Here is a 24681-nt window from a genome sequence, read left to right on the forward strand (position 1 = left end):
TGATCAAATTCATGCCGTGGGAGGACCAGGCATAAGGTAGAGTAGGTGAAAACAGCTCTGAAGATAAACATCAAAGAACTGAGAAGCCAAGATACTAGAAATATTATCTGTGTATGTTGTAATTTCAAAAATTTATTTTGGGAGTCATGTTGATAAGAGTTACCCTTAGCCAAGAGTTGAAAAACCTTTAGAGAATTTGAGGAAGTGTTCCAAAGGAGCGGTAAATGACTTCCACAAAGAGAGACAGTAGGAAGTACGGATTGATAATATGAGACTCAAATCTGTGACTCTTTAAGAAGGGAGAGAAAAAGCCATGGAGCAGCAATGAAGACAAGAAATTCACTACCTCATCTTCGACACAAATAGCCATCACCTGAGATTGCCACATAGAAAGTGAGGTTTCAGGAGTGTCCCAGGTTTCAGTTAAGCAAGGAGGTGAGGGAACATTAAAGCCTTTGCTATTAATAACTTTGAATAAGAGGGCCTAGTTGAAAGCATCTCAAATAGTTGGGAAGGAATGGGAGAGGATCACAAAGACAACTTCCATTTCCCTAGAACTAGAGGATTAAAATCTGAGTAAAGAATGATCTGGAAATTCTGGTCTTCTTGAAGTAACTGATATGTACGCAGTTAAGGGGCAGAATGAATTAGTCCTGAGGGACCCACTTGTGAGTGATGACAGAGGGAAAGGTGTGTGTGTAGGATATGGGGATGGGGGCATCTTGCCAAGATGGAGAGTTCTGGGCTCCCTCTAGACTCCTGCTGATAGACGAGTTCTGAAGGGGAAGCCTCTTATTGCTGGCACCTAAAACAATTTTCCAACCCTGCAGTAGCTGACTGCTGGGAAATGATATTGCTCTCTTTAACAAGTACATGACATTCCATTGTGTGGAAGTACCACACAACTGATTCATTCCTGCATGATGGCGTATTCTGTTATACAACTTTGCATCTTTTAGAGCCCTGATTTCATTACAGAGTCTACCTCATTAGATGGCTATTGCCCAGTTTATCAACTATGTAATCTAGTTTGATATGAACTTAATTAAATGAAGTTACAACTATGCTTAAATATAATAAAATGGCAAAACTGGAAGATTGATAATATTATAACTTATTTTGCCACCTTTAGGAAAAGATCCAAGTGATTTATTAACCCTTTCTAAAAAAAAAAAAATCAAGGTGGGTAATTAGATAATCCTGTTATTTCTAATTTTTTTTTCTGGTTCGAAAAGTTAGAATAACTAAGTAATAATCTTGTAGCAACAGAGTTTATTTGCTGAGTGCTCTCAGCACTGAGCCATGACTTGGAGAGGGTCAGAGTGAGGAGAGAAGGAGATGCCTAGGCTAGGTCTGTACACTCTGAAGAAGAATCTAGATTGGTTCCTTGGCTCAAAAGCAGGGGCAGAAGACAAATCAAACACATTCATGACCTGAAGGGGATTTTGGCATCAAGTTCATGGGCAGAAAATAACAATAAGTGGTTTTCTCATCCATTTAGAGGACTATAAACAACATAAACATTTTGTAGAGGACAATGAAAACACATTAAGTTTAACTAAGCTGACAGTTCTAGAAGCTCTTAGCTACAGAAAAGGGAAGACATTTTTGTGTTTTATCAGGAGAGAATCCTTATTTGATTTTTAATGGCATTTGCAATCAAAACATTTATTGTAATATACATTAAAATTCCAATATCCTTCTTTTACAGAAAAAGACTTTCAAGGAGTATGAATGCATTTTATACAAGGTTGAAGAACCTTTTAACGACTGGCTGATCAAAAGGGGGTGAAATGCCTTTTCCATAATACATTTTTAATTGATGTAGTATTAAAGTATAAAAATCACATGGCCAAGCATTTTTTCTTTTCTTTATAAACAATATAATTATATTAACTTAAGAAAGTTAGTTTTTATCATTGCTCAATAACAATTAAGTTCAAACATTGAAAAAGAGAATCCTTATAAAAAAATACCTACGGTTGTTGTAAATCCCCTCTTTGAATGAATACTTTAAAGTTTAAAGTTTAAACCAGTACAGTATAATCATTTCTTACACATGGAGCTGTTGTGAGGATTTCATGAGTAAATATGTGAAAAACATTTAGTAGGATGTCTGGCACATATGTGTCTGATGCATGATAGGTATTCATTGGAAGGAAATACACAATTTTGGAATCTCTCTTTAAGAAAAGGATACAAAATTATGAATATAAAAAGAGATATGAAAGTAAATGGAACAATCAAAAATTTACAAACTTTAGAAAGCTTAAAATACTACATAAAATCAAAATCCAGAAAAATAACAGTATTTTAATAACTAGATGCCTGACACATCTCTGTAGTGCTTTTTGTCTTACACTTTTATCCATATTTTTTATTATCTCTGCATATGATGTTTAAAAAAATATTTCATAGAAAGAATAGAGAACTAATTCAGTCTTTCCTCTTCCTCTAGCGCAGTTAATTGAAAAAATTTTTTTTATTATTGGCAGTTTTGAAAATCTTACTTCTGCTTCATAATTTATTATTGATAAAGTCATGTGCATTTTTCATATTGTTGGAACTTTGGGGAAACCTCTAGTGTGTTTCATATATGACATGAAGTTTGTGAAATAATTTCCATAAAGTAGTTTCTGGCTCCATATATTTCAGACCTTATTTCTCTTTCGTTATAAGAGCTGGATACCATAGAACATGTGCATCTCATCATATATCCCCTGGCCTGGCACCTGAAAGAGTCAGCAACTGGAGGAGTTTCCTCAGAATCCATTGCTACATTAGGATAATTAGTAATAACTGAACAACACTTGGAAGTGCCTGCAAATCACATAAACATATCTCACTAAGCCCAAACTAAATGTATCCCTGACTCAACATTCCATTAGTCAACTGTCAAAAACACTCCGCCACTCCAGCACCCAATATTTGGAAAAGTCAGAGATTCTGGCTATGTCTAGAGGAAGCTTTTAGACACATCAAAAGTGTAAATATAAGCAATTTAATTATCCTGGGACTGAGTATTTGCTTGAATTGTGGACCAAGAAACACCATGCTTACCTCTGCATGTCCGTCTTCACAAATTCAGATATAGTGGTCTAATAAAGGAAAAAAATAGTCTTTTCAGACAATTAAGTTATAAGCATGTGTCAATATTTTATTAGAGTTTTACTGCAAACGAAAGTTCTCTAAAAGACCAATGCAAAGATTTCAGTCTTGGTAGACACATATAAGAAAAGGGAATGGTTAGTAATAATTTTTAGACTCCAAACAAAACAAAAATGGGTTAGATCAAACGACTGTAGACTTTTTTTTTTAACATCTTTATTGGAGTATAATTGCTTTACAATGTTGTGTTAGTTTCTGCTGTATAACAAAGTGAATCAGCTATACGTATACATATATCCCCATTTCCCCTCCCTCTTAAGTCTCCCTCCCACTCTCCCTATCCCACCCCTCTAGGTGGTCACAAAGCACCAAGCTGATCTCCCTGTGCGATGCAGCTACTTCCCACTAGGTATCTATTTTACATTTGATAGTGTGTATATGTCAGTGTTCCTCTCTCACTTCATCCCAGCTTACCCTTCCCCCTCCCCATGTCCTCGAGTCCATTCTCTATATCTGTGTCTTTGTTTTTGTCCTTCCCCTAAATTTGTCAGAACCATTTTTTTTTTAGATTCCACACATATGTGTTAGCATACGGTATTTGTTTTTCTCTTTCTGACATACTTCACTCTGCATGACAGAATCGAGGTCCATCCACCTCACTACAAATAACTCAGTTTCATTTCTTTTTATGGCTGAGTAATATTCCATTGTATATATGTGCCACATCTTCTTTATCCATTCATCTGTCGATGGACACTTAGGTTGCTTCCATGTCCTGGCTATTGTAAATAGAGCTGCAATGAACATAGTGGTATATGACTCTTTTGAATTATGGTTTTCTCAGGGTATGTGCCCAGTAGTGGGATTGCTGGGTCGTATGGTAGTTCTATTTTTAGTTTTTTAAGGAACCTCCATACTGTTCTCCATAGTGGTTGTATTAATTCACATTCCTACCAACAGTGCAAGAGGGTTCCCTTTTCTTCAGTAAACAGCATTTACTGTTTATAGAGTTTTTGATAATGGCCATTCTGGCCGGTGTGAGGTGATACCTCATTGCAGTTTTGATTTGCATTTCTTTAATGATTAGTGATGTTGAGCATCCTTTCATGTGTTTGTTGGCAGTCTGTATATCTTCTTTGGAGAAATATCTATTTAGGTCTTCTGCCCATTTTTGGACTGGGTTGTTTATTTGATATTAGGCTGCATGAGCTGCTTGTAAATTTTGGAGATTAATCCTTTGTCAATTGCTTGTTTGCAAATATTTTCTCCCATTCTGAGGGTTTTCTTTTCATCTTCTTTATGGTTTCCTTTACTGTGTAAAAGCTTTTAAGTTTCATTAGGTCTCATATATTTATTTTTGTTTTTATTTCCATTTTTCTAGGAGGTGGGTCAAAAAGGATCTTGCTGTGATTTATGTCACAGAGTGTTCTGCCCATGTTTCCTCTAAGAGTTTGATAGTGTCTGACCGTACATTTAGGTCTTTAATCCATTTTGAGATTATATTTGTGTATGGTGTTAGGGAGTGTTCTAATTTCATTCTTTTACATGTAGCTGTCCAGTTTTCCCAGTACCACTTATTGAAGAGGCTGTCTTTTCTCCGTTGTATATTCTTGCCTCCTTATCAAAGATAAGGTAACCATATGTGCATGGGTTTATCTCTGGGCTTTCCATCCTGTTCCATTGATCTATATTTCTGTTTTTGTGCCAGAACCATACTGTCTCGATTACTGTAGCTTTGTAGTATAGTCTGAAGTCAGGGAGCCTAATTCCTCCAGTGCAGTTTTTCTTTCTCAAAATTGCTTTGGCTATTCAAGATTTTTTGTGTTGCCATACAAATTGTGAAGTTTTTTGTTCTAGTTCTGTGAAAAATGCCATTGGTAGTTTGATAGGGATTGCATTGAATCTGTAGATTGCTTTGGGGAGTATAGTCATTTTCACAGAAGTGATTCTTCCAATCCAAGAACATGGTGTATCTCTCCATCTGTTTGTATCACCTTTAATTTCTTTCATCGGTGTCTTACAGTTTTCAGCATACAGGCCTTTTGTCTCCTTAGGTAGGTTTATTCCTAGGGATTTTATTCTTTTTGTTGAAATGGTAAATGGGAGAGGAGTGTTTCCTTAATTTCTCCTTCAGATTTTTCATCATTAATGTATAGGAATGCCAGAGATTTCTGTACACTAATTTTGTATCGTTCTACCTTACCAGATTCGTTGATTAGCTCTAGTAGTTTTCTGGTAGCATCTTTAGGATTCTTTATGTATAGTATCGTGTCATCTGCAAACAGTGACAGGTTTACTTCTTCTTTTCTGATTTGCATTCCTTTTATTTCTTTTTCTTCTATGATTGCTGCCACTAAAACTTCCAAAACTATGTTGAATAAGAGTGGTGAGAGTGGGCAGCCTTGTCTTGTTCCTGATCTTAGAGGAAATGGTTTCACTTTTTCAACATTGAGAACGATGTTGGCTGTGGGTTTGTCATATATGGCCTTTATTATGCTGAGGTAGGTTCCCTCTATGCCTACTTTCTGGAGGGTTTTTATCATAAATGGTGTTGAATTTTGTCAGAAGCTTTTTCTGCATCTAATGAGATGATCATATGGTTTTTCTCCTTCAGTTTGTTAACATGGTGTGTCACATTGATTGCTTTGCGTATATTGAAGAATCCTTGCATTTCTGGGATAAACCCCACTTGATCATAGTGTATGATCCTTTTAATGCACTGTTGGATTCTGTTTGCTAACATTTGTTGAGGATTTTTGCATCTATGTTCATCAGTGATATTGGCCTATAGTTTTCATCTTTTGTAACATCTTTGTCTGGTTTTGTTATCATGGTGATGGTGGCCTTATAGAATGAGTTTGGGAGTGTTCCTTCCTCTGCTATACTTTGGAAGAGTTTGAGAAGGATAGGTGTTAGCTCTTCTCTGAATGTTTAATAGAATTCTCCTGTGAAGCCATCTGGTCCTGAGCTTTTGTTTGCTGGAAGATTTTTCAACACAGTTTCAATTGCAGTGCTTGTGATTGGTCTGTTTATGTTTTCTGTATCTTCTTGTTTCAGTCTCAGAAGGTTGTGCTTTTCTAAGAATTTGTCCATCTCTTCCAGGTTGTCCATTTTATTGGCATATAGTTACTTGTAGTAATCTCTCAAGATCCTTCATATTTCTGCAGTGTCAGTTGTTACTGCTCCTTTTTCATTTCTAACTCTGTTGATTTGCATCTTCTCCCTTTTTTTCTTGATGAGTCCAGCTCATGGTTTATCAATTTGTTTATCTTCTCAAAGAACCAGCTGTAAGTTGTATTGATTTTTGCTATGGCTTCCTTCATTTCTTTTTCATTTATTTCTGATCTGATCTTTATGATTTCTTTCCTTCTGTGAACTTTGGGGGCTTTTTGTTCTTCTTTCTCTAATTGCTTTAGGTGTGAGGTTAGGTTATTTATTTGAGATTTTTCTTGTTTCTTGAGGTAGGATTGTATTGCTATAAACTTCCCTCTTAGAACTGCTTTTGCTGCACCCCATCGGTTTTGGGTCATTGTGTTTACTTTGTCATATTTTTCTAGGTATTTTTTGATTTCCTCTTTGATTTCTTCAGTGATCTCTTGCTTATTTAGTGGTGTATTGTTTAGCCTCCATGTGTTTGTATTTTTTACAGATCTTTTCCTGTAATTGATATCTAGTCTTATAGCGTTGTGGTCGGGAAAGGTACTTGACATGATTTCAATTTTCTTAAAGTTACCAAGGCTTGATTTGTGATCCAGGATATGATGTATCCTGAAGAATGTTCCATTAGACTTGAGAAGAATGTGTATTCTTTCATTTTTGGGTGAAATGTCTTATAAATACCCATTAAGTCCATCTTGTCTAATATGTCATTTAAAGCGTGTGTTTCCTTATTTATTTTCATTTTGGATGATCTGTCCATTGGTGAAAATGGGGTGTTAAAGTCCCCTACTATGATTGTGTTACTGTTGATTTCCCTTTTCATGGTTATTAGCATTTTCCTTATATATTGAGGTGCTCCTATGTTGGGTGCATAAATATTTACAATTGTTATATCTTCTTGGATTGATCCCTTGATCAATCCCTATGTAGTGTCCTAATTTGTCTCTTGTGATAGTCTTTATTTTAAAGTCTATTTTGTCTGGTATGAAAATTGCTACTTCAGCTTTCTTTTGATTTCCATTTGCATGGAATATCTTTTCCCATGTCTTCACTTTCAGTCTGTATGTGTCCCTATGTCTGAAGTGTGTCTCTTGTAGACAGCATATATATGGGTCTTGTTTTTGTATCTCTTCAGCCAGTCTATGTCTTATGGTTGGAACATTTAATCCATTTACATTTAGGGTAATTATTGATTTGTATGTTCCTATTACCATTTTCTTAATTGTTTTCCATTTGTTTTTGTAAGTCTTTCCCTTCTCTTGTGTATCCTGCCTAGAGAAGTTTCTTTAGCATTTGTTGTAAAACTGTTTGGTGGTGCTGAATTCTCTTAACTTTTGCTTGTCTGTAAAGGTTTTAGTTTCTCCATCAAATCTGAATGACATACTTGCTGCGTAGAGTAGGTTGTAGGTTTTTGCCTTTCATCACTTTAAATATGTCCTGCCACTCCCTTCTGGCTTGCAGAGTTTCTGCTGAAAGATCAGCTGTTAACCTTATGGGGATTCCCTTGTATGTTATTTGTTGCTTTTCCCTTGCTGCGTTTAATATTTTTTCTTTGTATTTAATTTTTGATAGTTTGATTAATATGTGTCTTGACATGCTTCTCCTTGGGTTTATCGTGTATGGGACTCTCTGCGCTTCCTGGACTTGATTGACTATTTCCTTTCCCATGTTAGGGCAGTTTTCAACTATAATCTCTTCAAATATTTTCTCAGACCCTTTCTTTTTCTCTTCTTCTTCTGGGACCCCTATAATTCGAATGTTGATGTGTTTAATGTTGTCCCAGAGGTCTCTGACACTGTCCTCAATTCTTTTCATTCTTTTTTCTTTATTCTGCTCTGTGGTAGTTATTTCCACTATTTTATCTTCTAGTTCACTTATCCATTCTTCTGCCTCAATTATTCTGCTATTGATTCCTTCTAGAGTATTTTAATTTCATTTTTTGTGTTGTTCATCATTGTTTGTTTGCTCTTTAGTTCTTCTAGGTCCTTGTTAAATGTTTCTTGTGTTTCCTCTATTCTATTTCCAAGATTTTGGATCATCTTTACTCTCATTCCTCTGAATTCTTTTTCAGGTAGACTGCCTATTTCCTCTTCGTTTGTTTGATCTGGTGGGTTTTTACCTTGCTTCTTCACCTGCTGCATATTTCTCTGTCTTCTCATTTTATTTAACTTACTGTGCTTGGGGTCTCCTTTTTGCAGGCTGCAGGTTCATAGTTCCCATTGTTTTTTGTATATGCTCCCAGTGGGTGAGGTTGGTTCAGTGGCTTGTTTAGGCTTCCTGGTAGAGGGGACTGGTGCCTCTGTTCTGGTGAGTGTGGCTGGATCTTGTCTTTCTGGTGGGCAGGGCCTCATCTGGTTGTTTGTTTTGGGGTGTCTGTGAACTTAGTATGATTTTAGGCAGCCTATCTGCTAATGGGTGGGGTTGTGTTCCTGTCTTATTAGTAGTTTGGCATGGGGCATCCAGCACTGGAGCTTGCTGGCCATTGCATGGAGCTGGGTCTTCACGTTGATGTGGAGATATCTGGGAGAGCTCTCGCTGATTGATAGTATGTTGGGCCAGGAAGTCTCTGGTGGTCCAATGTCCTGAACTCAGCTCTCCCACCTCAGAGGCTCCATCCTGACACCAGGCTGGAGCACTTAGACCCCATCAGCCATGCGGCTCAGAAGAAAAGGGAGAAAAAAAGAAGGAAAAAAGAATAATAATAAATTTTAAAACTTATTAAAATAAAAACAAAAATAATAATAAAAGAAAAAAGAAGAGAGCAACAAAGCCAATAAACAAATCCACCAATGATAACAAGACCTAAAAACTAAACTAAGATAAACATAAAAATCAGAAACAAATCAGTTGCAGACAGCAAACTCCACATCTACAGTTGCTCCCAAAGTCCACCGCCTCAATTTTGGGATGATTCGTTGTCTCTTCACAAATGCAGGGTACATCAATTTGATTGTGGGGATTTAATTGGCTGCTTCTGAGGCTGCACGGAGAAATTTCCCTTTCTCTTCTTTGTTTGCACAGCTCCTGAGGTTCAGCTTTTGTTTCAACCCCTCTTTGCATGTGGGTTGCCCTCAGGCTTCTGTTCCCACACAGACAGAATAGGGTTAAAGCAGCAGCTGATTAGGGGGCTCTTGCTCATTCAGGCTGGGGGCAGGGAGGGGTACGGTAGTTATAATTGGAATGCCAGGTGTGCCTGAGGTCGCAGAGACCTATGTGACATTGCAACAGCCTGAAGTGCACTGTGTGTTCTCCCAGGGAACTTGTCCCTGGTCACGGGACCCTGGCAGTCGCGGGCTGCACAGGCTCCTGGGGTGTGTGTGTGTGTGTGTGTGGATAGTTCCCTTGCTTGCACACAGGATTCTTGGTGGCTGTAGCAGCAGCGTTAGCATTTCATGCCTGTCTCTGGGGCCCAGTCTGATAGCCGCAGCTCGTGCCTGTCTCCGGAGCTCATTTAGGCAGTGCTCTGCCCTCTGTGGGCACACTGGAGAGGAATCCCCTCTCCTCGCGCACCCCAAAACAATGGTCTCTTGCCTCTTAGGCAGTTCCAGACTTTTCCCTGGACTCCTTCCTGGCTAGCTGTGGCGCACTAGCCCCCATCAGGCTGTGTTCATGCAGCCAACCCCAGTCCTCTCCCTGGGATCTGACCTCCGAAGCCCAAGCCTCAGCTCCCAGCCCCCACCACCCCCTGAGCAGGTGAGCAGACAAGCATCTCAGGTTGGTGAGTGCTGGTTGGCACCAATCCTCTGTGTGGGAATCTCTCCACTTTGCCCTCTCCACCCCTGTTCCTGCACTCTCCTCCATGGCTCCAAAGCTTCCCCCCTGCCATCCACCGTCTCTGCCAGTGAAGGGGCTTCCTAGTGTGTGGAAATTTTTCCTCCTTCACAGCTCCCTCCCAGAGGTGCAGGTCCCATCCCTATTCTTTTGTCTCTGTTTTTTCTTTTTTCTTTTGCCCTACCCAGGTACATGGGGATTTTTTTGCCTTTTGGGAATCGTGAGGTCTTCTGGTAGTGTTCAGTAGGTGTCTCTAGGAGTTGTTCCACATGTAGAGGTATTTTTGATGTATTTGTGGGGAGGAAGGTGATCTCCATATCTTACTCCTCTGCAATCTTGAAAGTCCCCCCAAAAGACTGTAGACTTCTGATTGATGGACCGCTTGGTGTTTGAGCAGCTAACCTCCCAGAAGTTCTCAGTCTCATTTAGGTCTATTACAAATTTGTTTAAACCTTTTGTCTATAAAGCTAATTTCTTCCCAGAAGGATGTTGCAAATTATGTAGCTCAAAAAGTTCTTTCCCAAACCATGTTTAAAAATAATTTTTCCTTTGGCATAGAGAAAGGTCAGTGTTTGGATCTGGGTGTGAATTTCAGCCAAGGGACTTCCTCAGGTAACTTAACCTCTAAGAGTTTCAATTTGCTTCTCTACTGAAGGAGACTAATAATCTTTATTTCACCTGGGTTGTTGTGGAAATAATAGGAGTCAATTAAAGACATCTAGCACAAAGTCTGGGATCTTGAAAGTGCTCAGTAAATGCTAGTTCTCTTCTTCCTCTGTGGGCCTATGATGCAACTCATTTTCATTTTTTTGTATGCTCTCTCTAAGAATAGCCAAGCATTGTGCTCTCAAAAAATAATTTCGAATTGAATTATTTACTCTAGAAGCAGCTTTGCCATCTTAAATACAAAAGAAGAAAAAGGACAATATAAGCTATTTGCTGTGTCACCAGCAAAAGATGGAAGGTGTTATGACAATTATGACTGAATTTTTATAAAAGTGAAACAATCAAAATATAAATAATTGACAATAGCCCATATTTCGTGCAGAAAAATATACAGTATCTTTATACAATGTAAGCCAAGAACTTTGTCTACAAAGTTCCCTATGTATAACAACAAACAGAATGTTGAAAAAAATGGGTTATTATAATTTATTATACTCTTAAAATGAATTAAGCTTAGACCACTTACGAATTATACCTCAGTTAATTTGTACAACACTGCCATAAAGACAATTTTTCTATTCTTGTTTTTAAGTTGTGAAAACAAAGGCTTATCATTGTTTAGTCATTTGTCGAAGGTCACACAATTAGAAAAGAATATAGGCAACTCTCAAACACAGAACATTTTTACCCCATGCCATGCTCTTTCTCCAGCACCACATTGCCATTCCTAGATGGTCTTTTGAGGATCATTATAACTTGATCAAGAAGATAAATTGTATTTATTATAAAAGTAAGTTAGTAATTTCTTATATTGTTGTCATCATTCATCTATGGTGCTAAGTACAGTTCTAAGTATCCAGTTCTAGGGGGATGCTTATAAAGTGAGCAAATATTTAAGAGGTTTTAAGGCTCTGCACTGGCCAATCAGAATGGATATAGACTTTAGTTCTGGAGCAGTTTCCTGGAGGCCAGCGCTGTTCCAGGGGTTAACTCTACATATACTTCATCCTGGTGAAGGTTTCCTAGGGAAGAAGGGCCAGCCTGTGAGGAGTATGACACCCTTAGAGGGTTCAGTTATGAATCAGTTTTTTCTTTTTTCTGTCATAAATGAACAGCCTATATGGCTATATCTCTGAGTATCAGAGATATATCAGTCCTAAGTATACTTCTTAAGAAAAATACTTTGGATGGGATTACCTAAATTGCAACAGTGACTATTTATGAATGGTGGAATTGTAGGTGACTTCTGTTCTTTACAGTTTAATTCACTCATTCAGCATACATTTATTGAAAGCCTAGTAAATGGCAGGCCCTCCTAGACTCCTGTATTTCCGAAGTGAATAATACAGGAGTTGTTCCAGTTATTTTTGTTGGTGTTACATTTATAATCAGAAAATGTTCAGCAGAGTTAAGTAAAGAAAGTATATCAAATAGTTGAACGGCAAGATGAGGAAAAGTCCTGAGAAAAATCAATCCAGAACTTTAAAAAGATTACATTGTATTTATAAAAAATATATGGCAAAATGCTGACAGCTTATTTTTGCAGACACCTAATTTTTTAGCAAATCAATTGAGAGTATCCATGTTAATGTGAACAAATGCTACTGAATGCGTATTTAATGTACAAATGCCAATACCATACTGACAGGGAGAGTTAGCTTAGAGAGACACATTACATCAAATTTAAGAGTCTGCTCTGGTCAAGACTGTAGTGAGAGTTCTCCTATTTTAATATAGCACAGTGCTATTTATGTGTAGCTTCTTCTTTCTAAATGAAATTGCTTAGGGGGAAAAATATGAAGTCTGATTTCAGAAATTGGTGAAGATTTTCAGTGATTATAGTTCAAATGCTGACTTTCCCATGTTCTTAGAACTCAGATGCTTGTTATCTTATTTCTTACTTAGTGTTTTTAGAGAGAGAGAAGGAGAGGGAAATTGGAAGTAAAGTTAGAGAGAGATTCCATGTCCTTAGACAAAGAGGAAATTTAACAATACAAGTAGGTCTTGACTAGCCGGTTCTACAACTAACCAGTTGAGGCTGTGTCAAGTACAGTTCAGCCCAAATATTCAAAATCTGCTGTTTCACACATATGTATAGGCTCTTTATATTGATTAGTCCACTAATCAATAGTCTACTAGATACTCATGCAAAAAACTCTACTAATTGTATTGCTGTAAGGCGTTAACCAGAAAATCAGTAACTTACCCTAGGCAGGGAAATTTAAAATGTCCCACATTCATGGTCCTTCTATTAATTGTAGATCCTGTTTAGTGAGGTTTCTATTTCTAACTCATGTACGGTGATGTTGCAATACCACGTGGGGAAAGCACATTACGCTTGCAGATGTTGCTGAAAACAAATCTAGGGAATGGGGGATTCTTTAGTAGTTCTTGGGTGTTGTACAAATTGGCTATGGCAGAGAGGTTGCTCTGATATACTCTCATTTCAGATGGGTTTCCTTTTGAGAAAGCTCTAAATTTTTATCTCTTCTGATGAAAACAATACTTGGAATTCTTTTTTGGGCTCCATATTCAGACATACTTAACTTCATTTGTGTTCGGAATTGACCACTTGCCTGTGTTGCCCCTCTCATTAGCCACTCCCCCACCTGGAAGTACAGTGAAGTAGTTTTTAAAACTTTTTAAACAATAATTATTTTTCCAAATAAAATTGAACATGATTGCTCAATATATATATTAAAAAGGGGGATTCTCTCTTTCTTCCAATGTCTTTAGTGAAATTCCACAGAGCATAATTTGAAAACCTCTAGAATAATACAAAAAACACTCCCCCAGGGGTTAGTCACAATCACTGAATTCGATTCAGTAATTCAGTTCAATTTAACAAACTTTTATTGAGCATTTTCAGTGTGCCAAGCACTAAAAACACTAAGGAAAAAAGGGCCTCAAGAAACTTACCTTCAAGTGTGGGGAAAAGCAGGTACAGAAAAAAGTGTAATAAAGTGTTGTGGATGCTTTGGCAGATTTCTGGACAAGGTCAGTGATGTATGTCAGTGACTCTGGGCCTTGCTTTCTGTGAATTTAAAATAACTTGGAGCAAACTACATACAGAATCTTACCTCTCTTACATGCTTGACCCTGTGATTCTGTTACTCTGTGCCATTGACTTTAGATCACAGAGGAAAGCCACTGGAAATGGACATGAGAAATGGAAGTACAAGGGATGGATGCAGCATGTGCATCTTTGAAATTTTTGTAACGATGAGAAAAGTATGTCATTATAGTCAGAGAGGTAGGAGTGAAAAAATAAATACAATGCGTAGTTGCTAAGGAACAGAATTATGGGGTATCATCTTCAGATTTTCCAAAATACTCTCTACCTCCATTGATGCACATGAAACCCTGCTTTCCCCTGACAACACAGTTCCTTTTTCCACTGAAGGCCTCTTATCTCCAGCTTCATCTCCAACCCAGTTTCACAAGATCAAGATCATGCTATTGTAACAAAAATATCTGCTTATTTATTCCAATAAAAAGAATCACTCTTGGACTTCCCTGGTGGCGCAGTGGTTAATAATCCGCCTGACAATGCAGGGGACACGGTTTTGAGCCCTGGTCTGGGAAGATCCCACATGCCATGGAGAAGCTAAGCCCATGCGCCACAACTACTGAGCCTTAGCTCTAGAGCCCACGAGCCACAACTACTGAGCCCTTGTGCCACAACTACTGAAGCCCGCGCTCTAGGGCCTGTGCTTCACAACAAGAGAAGCCACCGAAATGAGAAGCACGCGTACTGCAACGAAGAATAACCCCCGCTCGCCACAACTAGAGAAAGCCTGCATGCAGCAACGAAGACCCCATGCAGCAAAAATAAATAAATAAATTTATTTTAAAAAATCACTCTCCATCAGGAGTGCATGCTGATAGCAGTTGCACAGATAGGGAGAAGAGGGTAAGGGAGAAAACATTCCAGCTGTATAAATTTAATACAAATGTAGTTAATTTTAATTATTTAATAATAGGATGTGAATGCATCAATACAAGAAGAAAGACAATGATGACAGAGTGGGATATGGTCAGGTAAAGAATTGTGATAATAATATTATTATTATTATTTATAGCCACAGTCTTCCTGGAGTTTTGGAAAAGGAGAAGAAGTACACTGACCTATACTTGGGACCTTATTGAATGGGAAGAAGAGGAGGTAAGATGTTAAGAAACAAGGAGATAAGGAAACTGGAATAACATATGGTACAGAAAATCATTCACTGTCCTTAATGTCCAAGCAGGAAGCAGCTAAACACCATTCAATTTTTTTTTTTTTTTTTGTGGTACGCGGGCCTCTCACCGTTGTGGCCTCTCCCGTTGCGGAGCACAGGCTCCGGACGCGCAGGCTCAACGGCCATGGCCCACGGGCCCAGCCGCTCTGCGGCATGTGGGATCCTCCCGGACCGGGGCACGAACCCGTGTCCCCTGCATCGGCAGGCGGACTCTCAACCACTGCGCCACCAGGGAAGCCCCACCATTCAATTTTTACTTGACTTTTTTTTACTAACAAGATTCTTATTTTATGAAGACAGTAAAGATCAATGATGAAATGTGTAATTTTTTCAAAGCACTTCTATGATGTTTCCTTAAATTGCATTAGTGGAAAACTGTGCTAATTAAAATATAGTGTAGGGTTAAATAAACCCTAAAATAACTTTCATCTAATTTTTTACAATTTGCTTCTTTGCCAAGACTTGATATAAAAATAGGTCAAATTCCAGAAATTTATTAAATATTGGATTTTTAAAAAATTTGTGACAGATATTTAGTTAACTTTAGTTTTTCTCATAGGAAACACTTCGTCCCCAGTTTGAAGCAAAGTATTACAAGATGGAGAGAGTGAATCCCATCAGCGGAAAACCTGAGCCTCATCAGCCTTCCTCAGACAAAGTCACTCGGCTTCTTGTTTCTATCTCAGGAATATTCTTCATGGTAAAGTATAATCATAAATCTCAGAATGTGGGATTCCAGGTTTAGAAAGACGTTCTAGGATACCAACTCATTTTGTGACCCCGAGGCTGTAAGAAACTATCCTGTTCAGTACCTTGGTAGTACATACATACTATTAAACAAAATAAAAATCACAGCAGGTCACAGAATAATTACAAAAGGAGTTTGTGCATATCCCTAAATAAAACACTCTTTGGGAGAAACAAAGATCATCTAAGATAAAATGGAAATTACATGATCATCCTAAAATTAGATATTTTGTTTTAAAACCAAGCATTCATGTGAAAGTGGAGATTTGAACAGCATATCCCACTGAAACAACTGAATCTTATACCATTTATTTGGACTCTAATGAAAGTTAGTTCCATAAAGGAAATTTTAAATTTACATATGCTTTCTTGGAAAAGTACATTTCTTTAGCTTTTGGGGTCAGTGTATTGGATCCATGGTGTTGCTTTTGTTTTGTTAACAATGCACAGTGTGGATGTCTCCTCTGGTCTCCCATATTGTAGATTTCTCTGGTGATCACTGCAGTGTTTGCAGTCGTGGTGTATCGCCTGATTGTCATGGAACAGTTTGCATCATTCAAGTGGAATTTCATCAAACAACACTGGCAGTTTGCAACTTCTGCTGCTGCAGTCTGTATCAATTTTGTGATCATTATGGCACTGAATCTTGTAAGTGTTTACAAATTTTTCAATAGGTGTACAAGGGGTGGGTAAAGGAGAGGACTGTGTTTCCTTTATACTTGGATTGGACTTACAGGCAGCCAAAATAAGACCTAGTATCATTTCTGGCAAAGACAATTTGGCTCAACAGAAAATATTTCATTTATGTGGTTTACATGATGGAATTTAAAAAAATTAAAATCGACAGTCGTATCGCCTTCCTTGCTCTTTGAGTTTATAGTTTAGTTTAGCGACAACTTCCACTCGAGTATCTAGTGTGTGCTAGAAATGCTGCTATGCTCTTTTCATTCAGATAAGGGATTGTTTGGATTAGAAAGCCATTCCAACAAACTCAACCTCAGAGGAGAATTTATTGGAAAGATATAGGAAATTCTGTTTGAAAGTGTAGCCTTGTTATCTCCAAGACCTCATGTGAAATGGAAAACAGTCAGACGGCTACTCCATTTTTATTCCTCTGGGACTAAGTTTTTTTTTCCTTCCTTCCCTCCCTCCCTCTTCCTGTTTTTCTCTCCCTCTATCTTCTTTCCCTCTCTCTTTCTCTTTTCCTTTCTTTCTACCTCTTTTCCCAATGATTCTATTTGCATATCTGCTCCATTCTATCAGGAAGAGACTATCTGCCTCCCCATGGCCTCCCTTTCAGAGTCTGGTATACTGTTGCATTGCTATGCTTTTGTTATTTTCATTGGCTCTAAGTTCATGACCATGTTGGTCAATTTCTGTAGTTTATTTAACTTAGATCATCCAGTGTTTCAATGTGCTAGTTTCTCAGAGAGAGCATCTGATTGGTTCAACTTCACATATACCAGGTGACTTATGAACCAAATGTCTATGGCTGCGAGGACAATATTATGCTTAGGTCTACCTCTTCAGCAAGATCTGTGGATGGGGCCCCATTTTCTGAAGACAGGAGGCACTTACTGGCACATTTAGAATAATATCTTTCCTTTAACTCTTTCAATACCACCACAAGGTCAATATTTTCTCCATTTAGTAAATGAGGAAACTGAAATTCAGAGAGCTTAAATAACTCGTCCCGGATTATACATATAGTAAGTGTTAGTGCTTATATATTTACACGGTGAGATAATTCATATAGAGGGCTGACCAATACACAAACAATGATATTGATAACATAAACAGGTAATACGCATTTGGTTCCAAACATGGATTGATACTGACGCTACATGGTTAGTCGGGAGGGAACTGGAACCATTTACTATTTAACTTTAAAATTATCAGAGATGTTCTTAAGAGAAAATAAATAGTCACTGAGAAATGGGTAAATATTAATGCAAGGACAATAGTTAATATTTTCTACTGGAGACTCCTTTCTTCAGGGTTAGGTTAATTTGCAGAAGAAGAACGTTGCTTACTGTATCTCCAAATAAGCCATACAGTATTTTAATTTATGCTTTTGACTCATAAAGTGAACAATAAACATTGAAAAAAGCCAGTGCTAGGATTGAGAGGCTTGTGTGGTAGCCTATATAAGGAAGTATATGTTGTGCATTGCACAAAGTCACCACATTGAAGGAGGAACCATTCACAGCAAGGACATTGTAGAGTTTTATATTTATGGTTTTTATATTAACTATTCTGGCAGATAGGGAAAGAAACTGTTTCTAACAAAACCAGTGTATTGTGGCGGTTTTCCAGTGGACAGAGGTTATTGTGGTTGATCTCATTATCTAAGGAAAAGGAAGCTAAGTGGTTAATGTATTCATTTCTAGGTAATACTAGCAATCAGCTAGTCTGATTTTAAACTGATCCAATTTCTTATCCTTAGTAAGTTGGTTGAATTTTAAATTTTAATATTATTTAAGTACATGGCATACAGTTACGGAAGAAGGATATACAATTTCACTTGATTTCCATTGGAACACACCTGCATTTTGAAGAGTGACAATAAAATGTTAATAGTGGTTATATCTCAGGATAATATTTGATTTAATATATATTTTTTCTGTTCATTCAAATATTTATCTCTATATGTAGGTTTTGATTTATAATCAGAAAAAAATAGCGTTTACTTTTAAAACATTCTACCATGATATAAAATTTGGAACAAATTACAGTTGGAATGTACTTTATTTTTACTTTATATATGAGTTACCCATAAAACCGCAGCCACCTAGGTAGCAACTTTGGGTCATTTTTTAAATTTCGTCTTTCACCAAGTATGGAACAGGCTTATCAATTATCAATGGCTAACATCCCAGGACACACACTCACACTCTCTCTCTCTCTCTCTCTCTCTCTCTCCCCCCATCTGTTCCTTCTGTTCTCATTTATGCTCTCTCCCTCTCCCCTGTCCCTCTGAACACTGCCCAGGCTTTCATCAGTTTGAATCGTCAGTTCCTCAACTTAGTGTCCTGATAAAAATCCATTACTTTCTATCAGGCTGGCTGAAGTTTTCACTGATGTACCAGACTCCAGTTTTATATTATTCCAGGTGCTTCTCAATTCCCAGTCCCTTGAACTCTGATTCTACTTCCCCTCCAATTTCTATCCTCGGTGATCACCCCTTCCCTAGAATCACAATTGACCCTCCGACATACATTCCTCTCTCTTACAGGTTCAGATACAACTTCTTCTCACTAAGTTTATATTTTTGATGAGGCTTAGTGTATTCTTTCTTCCAAAGTACTTGCATTTACAGACAACAAAGACCTCTGTAGACAGGTAAGGATAGTACTATTTTTGTCATAGAAACCATCCTTTGAGATCCTTAAAATCCCACTAGCTCTACTTCATTAAATACAAAAGCCCATGTAAGTGCCTAGTGCTATGAAATAAGCATCCATAGTTCCCAGGAGAAAACAGAGCTGACTTTCCTCTTTCTAAATGTTTATTTCTACTTGTTGAGCATTTTGGCTTTCAGATTCAGGGATTGTTAGAAGTGAAATAGACCATACAACTTCTCCTTTGCCCTTGCAACTAACTCAGGAGAAGATTTTAAAATGGATTTAGCATAAAAGTAGTGAATTACACAGCCAACTCACCAAATGTGAAAGTAATGTTATATTTCTCAGATTCAATCAGTGTAAAAAAAATAATGTCCTTTTGAATTTATGCATTTCCTTCCCACCCAGGATGTTAAGGCACTTCACAGATTATTAAACAGCCCTTCTGACTCACCTGAACACACAGGATCAATTTAAGAGCTTAATCAGATAAGGATAGATTAACATCATTAATATCAAAATATCAGACTCTTTAAAAAAATATACCACCAAAAAGATTCACCTAGAACACCAAATGCTATCTTCTGTTATCTGCAGAACAACTCTAAATATACAGCTCATCCAAATGTACTTTTCAAATGTACTCATACAAGTGTTTCTTAATAGCTTGACTTTGTGATCCCTGTGCTACCGTATTCCCCAAACGAGGGATTTGGACTCAGTTAAAATATTCTAGTAATCTAATACGCTTTTCAGCTATAAGCCGTATACATGAAACTATGAAATGAGTGCATGGAAAAATAGCTTAAATCAGCCAAATAATTTTTTAAAACTGAACTTTTCATGTTTAGTGTACACAGCCAGAAACCTTGCCATTCTTCATGCATTACTTTCATCTCCTTCATCCTATCAGTGACTGTTGTGAACTGTGCTTCTCTCTTATCTGTTCCCTGCTCCCCATCCTCACTTCTGCTTCCTTAGTTCAGCTGCTTGTCATTTCTAGCTCAGGCTATTGTCACAGCCTTCTAACTGGTTAGTCTTCCTGTCTCTGTTCTCCACTCTTCCTATCTCCCTTTCACACCACTGCTGCAAGGGTCTTTCAAAATTACAAATCTGATCATCTTATTTTGTACTCAGATCTGTATAACAGGTTCCCATTGCCTCTGACATCAATGGCATGGGAGGGTCTCCGTTATTTAAAGCCAGTTTGCCCTTCTCCCCTTGTTGGAGTTTGTGTCTTGCCCCTCCCTGTCACACCCTGCAGTCCAGCCTATAGAACCACTTGTGCTTGGTCCCTGGCATTCTGCTATTTCACACCCATCTCTTGGTTCACAGTGCTTCCTCTATTGACCTTTTTTCTCTTTTTCTCTCCTTGAAGAATATCTCTTCGTCTTTGAAAATTTTAGTTAAGGATCACTTCTTTCATAAAATTTGTTCTCCATCCCATATGTGGAATTAAAGAATCTCTTTGTGTCTGTTCTTCTCACAAGTGCTTGGGCAGGTCTATTCTCCCTCCTTATCAGAGTCTCCTGATAGCATTAAACAATCTCTTTTGTGAATGCTCTTCTGCTACAGTGCTTGGGATATGCCTGTTCTCCAGCGATCAGGTTATAAATTCCTCATGAGCAGGGGCTGTAGCTTCCTCATGTTTATATCTCCAGGTCTTTGCCTAATGCCTAAAAGACATTTAGAATATATTCTTTCAATACATTTTAAATATTTTATTCTCCAGATATCCTAGCATTTCGAATATTGTATGTGCTCAAAGTCAGTTTTGTTACTGGAATTATATTTTCAGTGTCTTTCAAGTTTTCTGCCCGTGTTAATTTCATTCAAACTGACAATCAAAGGATATATATTCTCTAAGCTTTTAAAACAGGTGGATTGTGGCATTCCTACAAATATTTAATTTGGGAGAGAAATATGGATCAAGATAATAAAAATTTGATGACAGGCCCATTTTACAGATCATAAAAGTAACTTAAAGGATTGTTTCCTACTCTTATACTCATCAAATCACCTGAAACACTTTTGAAAAACTACAGATTCCTGAGTCTCATTCAGAATCTTCTTTGTAGGACTATGAAGTCTGTATTTAAAACAAAAAATTTCCCATAATGCTCTCCAAGTGATTCTGATCCAGTTAGTCCACAAAATAGCATTATGAAATCAGCGATTTAAGGAGCTAAGGTGATTTTGATACACAGCCAAGATCAGAAATCACATCTTCCAAAGATAAATTGCAAATAATTTAACAATAACTAAAACTTCAAGTTATTATCTTTAACATCTTTTACCAGGCATATAGCTAAAAAACTACAAAGCCAGAATTTGAAACCAGGAGTTGCTCTTTACAAATCCCATCCTTTTTATTCTTTATTTTGCTGTCCCTCAAAATATAATGCTACCAGAGGTTAGCATTATAAGTAGCATGGTTAACCAACATTAGGAAATACTTCCAAAAAGATTTTGATAAAAATTTAAAATGTGCAGTTACTTAAGAAGTGTATATTCTTGTTGCTTGACAATCAAACCTCAATTAATCTAAGAATTATTTTAAGAATGAAAGTTCTCTGGTCTCATGATTAACATGTAATTTTTAAGAGAAAATAGAAACATCACAGCAGAAGTACTCTTGTACTTCTGGGATTAAGCCAATTAAACCACTTCAGCATTGTCAATAAAAGGATAAACTCCTTTTGGTATTCCTCCTCTCATTTTAAAGGCCATGTACCAGGCATAGAGCACACTATAACCAAAAGGAAGGAAAAAAAAAAAAAAAGAAAGCCCTGAATACACTTGGCTATTGTGTATTCACGCTGGTTCTGGACTCTTCCACATTATTGATCCACTTCCATCTCTAAAGTCCAGAGAATACATTCCTATGTTTCCTTCATGGGCCTGATCCCCCAAAGACCTCAAAATGTACCTGACTTTCCTCAACACCCGATTTCCACTGGTAATTACAATGCAAATAGGTTATTATGGAATAGGGTGGTTCAAAGTGTTAGACCACACATCTTAACCTCGAAAGGAAGCAATGCAAAATGACCCATTTAATAAGAAGGTTAGCTTCTTTTTTCTAAAATGTATTTGTTTAGTTTTTTCATATGTATGCCCACGATTTCTAGAAATTCAAAAAGGAAGATTCCTGGAAAAGTGCAGACTCTTTTTGACTCTGCAAAATTCTGTTTGGAGCTCCTTTTTACAAGGAAGTTTAGATTGTGAGCCTCTGACTCAGAGACAAAGAGCATTAAAACACGTGTACAACTCCTTAATTTGCCCCTTCACAACAACCTTGCTGTTTTTTCTCTGCCTTTAGCATTTTTTCCCACAACTGATTTCTGCATTGCACCCCAAAACAAAGCATTAGTAGGGAGATGACTTCTCAGCTCAGGATGAATTCTAAAGTCCTCACCATAGCCTACCAGGCCCTGAAAAGGTGTTTCCCTCTGAGATCTCTCTGACTCATCTCTTACTACCTTTACTGCCTCCACCCTTGTCCCTCTACCTTCCTTGTCCTTCATGAAGCACACCAAGCCCATGGCAGGCTCAGGCATTTGCACTTACAATTTCTGTTTCCCCCGACACTGAGCTGTATCCCCGCTGGGTTCCCTCACTCCATGCAGCTCTCTGCTCAAATGCCACCTTCTTGGAGAGGCTTCCCTGATCACCCTCTAAATAGCACGCTGTGCCACCACTACTCTCTACCCCTCGGGCTGCTTCATCTTTCCTCTTAGTACTTTGCATCTCCTGGCCAATTACATATTTCTTTGCCATCTGTCTCTGAGCACTGGAGTTTAAATTCCATGAAAGCAGAGACTGTTTGGTTCACTGTTATTTGGTTCCCTGAATAGTACCTGACTCGTTAGAAATTCCTAATAAATATTTTTAACCCAATATATATGACCACAGAATATCAGCTTACTGAATGCACTAGTGAATAATTTTTAAAAGCATAGGTTCCTCAATATGGTATTTTATATACTTTTTACATTTTATTTTATTTATAAATGTTTTACACACACACATATATTGCATATATATATATATATATAAAATGATGTGTATTTATGTAGTATATACATATACTACATGTATATAATGTAGCAACCAGAACAATTGACCCTGAATCCCCTTATTCTCTCCTCCCCCAAGTACATATCCATTCTAACACACACACACACACACACACACACACACACACACACACACACACAACTTGCTGTGTCAATGTGATTGCTGTAATACACCATCCAGTTGGTTATATTTGAATGGTGGTTTCTTCCTACACTTTGTGGGTGAGTTAACATGTCACTCTGCATGGACTGATTTTGTAACTCATCATCATGATGATGCCAATGGGCATTTGGGCCTTGGGTGATGCAGGCTCTTCACTACCTCAGGCAGCTTTCCAAGAGCAATATATCCAGGGGTGGCACAACATCTTTTGTGATTCATAACATTCCTCCAAAGGTTATTAGGTTATTGTAATCCCTTGGGGCATCAGCTGCAGATATCACCATCGCAGGCTTACAGACAGGTCTGTGTGCTAAGTATTAAGACAAAATCTGAAGTGGTTATGTGAGAAGGCACAGCATAGGTGGTACAAGAGAGCCATGATACCAAATCCCGACTTTGCTACTTGCTTAGAAGTATTATCTCGGGTTAGGTGCTTTACATTCTAAACCGTAGTTTCCTGTTCTGTAAAATGGGAATCATAATACCTATTTGATAATATTGTTGTAAGGACACATATAAATAATAGTATCTATAAAACACTGTTTGGCACCAAATACTCTAAATGGCAGTTATTTAAATAAAATTTTCTCTCAGTCCCCATGAGGGCACTTAATTCAGTGCCTGAGGCATAGGAGGTACTCAAGTACTATTTGCTGATTGATAAGGCTGTCTTCCAATACTCTCTGGAGACCCTTCTCTAATCATCTTAGTTGATAAATGGGGCATGGAAAAGAACAAAATCAGGATAACTTTGGTGCTCATGAATTCAAGCTAATCGGGTCCTAAAATTTGGAAATGATTACTTGAGTGTACAGTTAAAAAAAAACAAACAAACTGCACCAGGGATAGAATGAGACTATTGTACTCAATATAATCTTTTTGTCTCAAGATAACACTTTAAATCTTAGGAAGAGATGGATTGAATCATGGTCAAGATGAATAATCATAATAGTTCTACTGAAAGAACAGTCAGGGAAGGTGAACAACTTTTCAAGTGTCCAGACACCTTTTTGATTTTGCATGCCAATAGGCAGGGTTATTGGAATTTATAATCTAAAGAATAATTTGTTGAATTGTGGGGTTATGTAGTCATATTTACATACACACACACATCACCCTTCTGTCCAAAGTAAATATACATTTCCAACTATATTTACTTGGAATATTGTGAAATATGTTTTCTTTCCTTGAGTCTGTATGGGTGGTACACAGAGTATGGTGGGGCAAGGAGAAGGTGGCAGAATATAAAAAATGTTATAAAAATCTATCGTGCATGTGACTTACAGATTCAACAGGTCTGACTAGTGAATCTTGTTTTAAATAACCACCAAACCAGCTTTGTTCTTTAGGAATGCAACTTTGCCCACTGTCTTTGTCAGAGTTTGGAAAATTCTTTATCAATA

General features: G+C 37.6%; 1 protein-coding gene across 1 annotated transcript in view; it reads left to right on the plus strand.

Annotated features, from left to right (window-relative positions):
- The window catches only part of ANO3 (anoctamin 3), a 423419-nt gene that overhangs the window by 371656 nt on the left and 27082 nt on the right, over positions 1–24681 (plus strand). Inside the window, 3 exon segments of the mRNA XM_065883040.1 lie at positions 14787–14869; positions 15505–15645; positions 16176–16340. Of these exon segments, the coding sequence (XP_065739112.1) occupies positions 14787–14869; positions 15505–15645; positions 16176–16340 (389 nt within the window).

The sequence above is a fragment of the Phocoena phocoena genome, chromosome 8 (assembly GCF_963924675.1).
Source record: "Phocoena phocoena chromosome 8, mPhoPho1.1, whole genome shotgun sequence".
NCBI lineage: Eukaryota > Metazoa > Chordata > Mammalia > Artiodactyla > Phocoenidae > Phocoena > Phocoena phocoena.